This window comes from Acyrthosiphon pisum, chromosome A1 (genome assembly GCF_005508785.2).
Source record: "Acyrthosiphon pisum isolate AL4f chromosome A1, pea_aphid_22Mar2018_4r6ur, whole genome shotgun sequence".
In the NCBI taxonomy this organism is placed as follows: domain Eukaryota; kingdom Metazoa; phylum Arthropoda; class Insecta; order Hemiptera; family Aphididae; genus Acyrthosiphon; species Acyrthosiphon pisum.
In genome coordinates, this window is record NC_042494.1 from 103,471,131 (window position 1) to 103,475,945 (window position 4,815).

Below are 4,815 nucleotides of genomic sequence, written 5' to 3' on the forward strand. Positions count from 1 at the left end.
GTGTGTAAGGCGGAGACAACAAATCCATAGGTAGCATCCTCTTAAACAAAACTTTCAAGCGTCTCTTTATTAAATAACTAATAATTGATTAAAAAAAAATAATTTTATATAAATTAAATAACTATTTCTACAAATCAATAATTTTATAAAATTGTTTGCCATATATGTAATTAATAAAATTATTACTGTTAACTATTATAATAAGTTTACTTAATAAACATAGTTTAAAAACCTTAATAGAAATATATTAATTTAATAATACCTAAATATTTCAAAATATATAACAAACTGCAGTTTATGATAAATGATAATTGATAATTAACTATAATTGGTAAAATTATTAAAATTATTTTCCAGTTTTCCAATAAATCTAAACATGAATATTCAGAGATTCTACCATTTACTAAGAATCGATTAAAAAACAGCTTTTCTTGGAGAAGATTTCGAGCTCTAACATACAAAAATGCCTCACTTTTGTACAAAGACCATACGTAATATCTCAGTATAAATTGTTTTTAATTATATTTTTTTAAATATGGTTATTTTCAGATTTTTATTCTTTACATTTGTTTTACCTCTGGTCCAAACGATTGTGTATAATTTATGCGTTGGACATAACATTCAGAATGCAAAGTTGGGAGTGGTTAATGATGAAATAAAAAATTGTAGCACTGATTTATATCAACAAAAATGTTTCTTAAACGACCCAAGTAATACAAAATTGAGTTGTATGTTTATTGACCATCTACGAGCATCCAATAGTTATTTGGTAAATATTAAATAGTGTTAAAAATTAAAAGTAGGTACCTAGTTTATTAAAAAATTAAACATCGTATTTTGCAGATCGACTACCAAAGTCTAAATTCTGGTAATGCTGCATTAAATGCCAGGTTTATATGGGGTTTGATTTATTTTACTTCAAACTATACAATGACATTGAAAAATCGTCTCAATATATTTGTTAACAGTTATGATATAGACTATAGCTCGGTGAAGATCACATTAGATGCATCAAGTATTTTATTAATATACAAAATAAATTAAAAACCATCAATAAAATTGATTACGCAAAATAATGGATATATTATACTAACTATTTTAGATTATATCATGAAATTAAAAATAAAGGATGACATAACTTCAACGTTTGTGAAAACATTAAAAGAAGCAACTAAGTACTGTAATATAAGCGAAAAATCATACTCTTACCCAATTTCAGTAATAAACATAACATTTTAATTCTACAACTATTTTAAGTATATTATTTTTGATATTTGGCTTACAGATTCAAAGTATAGGAAACGTTAAAGTCACTGAATTTATTCATTCAGCTTCTCCAGGATTTATAGTTTTGTAAGTATAATGAATCAGGTTTGATTGACTAGATACTCCTTATATAATATAAATTTGGTTGACTATCTTGGTCTTTTGACTCTTGAAACTCGAATCAATTCAGAACTTTAGATATTTCGAATTTTTTTTTTTATTATTTTGAAATTTTCATAAATGTATAAAACTATATTTCTCGTTCATTTAATATTATCTGTAAACTATTCAGATTTTTGGCATTCCTCTTAAATTCATAACAGTCGTCTGTATGATATTGTAACATATTATTTAGAATTTTTATTAATAAAAAAATATTTTCGTTTAATACCTACGTCATTCATATTTAATACTTAAACTTTATCAATGAACTAGGTACTAAAGTAGTAGATTCCTACGAATTCAATATTTTTTTATGAAGTGTTATTTGTTTTAAATTTATAATAGAACACATAATATTATGACATATCTACTATTTTTGACAGTTAAGACAGTTTTGAATTAATGTTGCACCTTTAACTTCCTGCAGTTTCTGTTTATTCTATTCGTTACGTTATTATCTCACGTCACCTATATTTACTATTTAATGTATAATATAATATTTATCTTTAGATTGGCTTTTTATTTCCCAATGATTTTATCAACTGGATTATTGCTGTCGGAGAAGGATGAAGGAATAATGAGTCGAATAATGGTCGCAGGTAAAATTTTTATAAGAAAAATGAAGGAATTATCTATATTTTTTTAAATGTTATGTATTTGAATTTAAAGGGGTACAATTCTTAGAATTTGTTGTGTCTATAATATTTCTCCAAACAATTGTCCACATTATACAATCATCGATTGAAATATTTATTATGTATTTCATGTTTAATAACCCAATTTCACCAGATAACTTTTGGACATTTGCAGTAACTATAATGATTATTGGATATCAAGGAATGTTTGCAGGTAAATTTGAAGAAGCACTCATATTTTTATATAATATTATTGATAAAGTTTAAAATATTAGGTATATCTATAAATCCATGAAAAATAATAATTAAAAAGGCGGGTAAGTGGATTTCGCTCTGCTGTACAGTAGGTTACAAGTGGGTCACTGTATAATGGATGGTATTAAATTTGAATTCAATGATATAATATCATTGTATAAGAAAAACGATTCTGAGCGGAGACGGTATGTCAGTCTAGGTATAAGACATAATATTATATTATAGTCTATAGTATTTAAAAAAAATTGACCTATAATAGGTACCTATAATAAATTCCAAATTAATCATATCATAATATCTATTACGCGCTATACATCAACAACAAACCGTGATACTATCATAGATATATTATCATAGTATACTTTAGAAGTTTCAAGTATACCCAAGAATAATATTATACAATCACAACGAAATAACTAAAATAGTTATTCTAGGTTTTTAATATGTAATTTCGTCCAAATTTGTACTTAAAATGACTATAAAAATAAACTGTGCTTATGTATTTTTTAGATTTTTTGGTAACAGAATTAATTACTTATGTGGAATTTTGTTTTAAATTTTCAATTCTTAGATACAAAAGTTGAACATTTTATACATTTTTAACTATAAAATAATTATTCAAATTAAAATTTGATAAATTTTGTCAAAATTCGATCTTTAAATGCTTATAAAAAAAAATTGTGCCTATGTATTTTTTATATATTTTTTAACTGATATTGTAACAATATATCAGGAGCTTTGTGTTAAATTTTTACACTTTTTGGCCCAACAGATAAAACTTTATTGACATTTATAGAAAAAAAAAAACTAAAAAAATTGAAAACTTACAATGTCCGTAAACAGCTCAAAAAGAGTCAAATTATTTTCAAAATTTTATCGTATATATAAAATGCTAATATAAACATTCAGTGAAATTTTCAAGTTTCTACAGTCACTCGTTTTTTAATTACAACAAAATAAGAAAATCGCTACATGAGAAATCGAGTGAATATCCAATGTTGTAAAAATTTGAATTTCAAACGATCATAAAAATTTAATTTGACTTTCTTATAGATATTTTTTGTTTGATAAAGGTAGACAATCTTATAAGGAATCTTGTATTACATTTTCATATCTTAGATTTAAAAAGAAAAATTTTTATGAATTTCTAACTCGAAATAATTTGCAAATTTTCGTGATTTTTCCATATTTTGTCATTTTTTGAACTTTAAATGTTTATAAAAAAAAACTGTGACTAACGATTTTTAATATTTTTCATCTGCCTTTGAAACAATATATTAGGAGCCTTCTATTAAATTTTCAAGCTTTTTTATCCAACAAATAAAATTTTATTGATATTTTTAGAAAAAAAACTAAAAAAAAATGGAAAATGAAAATGTCCGTAAAGAGCTCAAAATAAATCAAAATATTTTGAAAATGTTATGGTGTATAGAAAATGCTAAGATAAACATTCAGTCAAAATTTCATATATCTACGGTCATTTGTTTTAAAGTTACACCAAAAACCAAAATCGATTTTCTCGAAAACAGATTTTGCGTAAAAATTCCCGTTTTTCCTTAATTTTTCTTTTGTTTTTCACGGCGCGTTTGAAAACTATTGGAAAAAATTTACTTTTGACCCCCTAAAGTACCAACTAGATTCACTTTCCTATCAGAAAAGGTACTGTTGAAGAAAATCCAAGCACTTTTACTGTCCTAAAACGTGATGACAGACACAAAAAAAAATAAAAAATAAAAAAAAATAAAAAAAAAATAAAAAAAAATAAAAAAAAAAACACACATCATTGTAAAATCAATACATTCATCGTTCCACTCAGAATCTAAAATTTAATTTATGAATGTGTTAATTGTAAACATATCTACAGTAGAACGTCGATTATCCGTGACTCGATTATCCGTGTTTGCGATTAACCGTGCTCATTCTTCCGAAAATTTAAAAATAAGTATGGACTGTAGATATATATGTAGTTATAATCGAACATTTTATACTACATAATACTCGATATCGACAATCGTATTAATGACATTTTTGTCGATAATAATATGAAGATAAGTAATATTGTACATCGATTATTATTATATTAGAAGTGAAGTAAGGAAAATTATTTCAAACCAAAAAAAACAAAGACTGATAACTTCATATTTTAAGCGCTAATAACTTGTTGTATACTGCAATATAAAGACTGCGTCTTCTTATGTATATTTCTAATTATAATTGAATCAAAATTTTTAAAATTTCATTATTATAAAATTGTACCTATGTATTTCTAATTATAATTAAATAAAAAATTTCATTATTATAAAAAGTCTCGATTAACCGTGATTTTCATTTATCCGTGTGACCCCTCCCCATCATTACCCAGGATAATCGAGGTTCCACTGTATACGCAAATCTCCCAGAAAATGTATGGCTATAGAAATGTTGTGCGAATGAATGATAACGCGCTATCTTAGCAAAAGCAAGTTGCTAAAGACTTATCTGAGATTTTATGCGTTTG

At 24.7% G+C, this 4,815-nt stretch overlaps 1 protein-coding gene across 13 annotated transcripts in view; it reads left to right on the top strand.

The window, feature by feature from the left end:
• The window catches only part of LOC100570076 (ABC transporter G family member 23-like), a 24,363-nt gene that overhangs the window by 18,401 nt on the left and 1,147 nt on the right, over positions 1–4,815 (top strand). For all 13 annotated transcript variants that reach the window (XM_029487936.1, XM_029487931.1, XM_016807031.2 and 10 more), the window contains 7 exons: positions 358–491; positions 550–769; positions 844–1,015; positions 1,103–1,218; positions 1,286–1,353; positions 1,939–2,027; positions 2,098–2,277. In XM_029487936.1, coding sequence (XP_029343796.1) covers positions 358–491; positions 550–769; positions 844–1,015; positions 1,103–1,218; positions 1,286–1,353; positions 1,939–2,027; positions 2,098–2,277 — 979 coding nt within the window. The remainder of the gene's footprint in view (positions 1–357; positions 492–549; positions 770–843; positions 1,016–1,102; positions 1,219–1,285; positions 1,354–1,938; positions 2,028–2,097; positions 2,278–4,815) is intronic.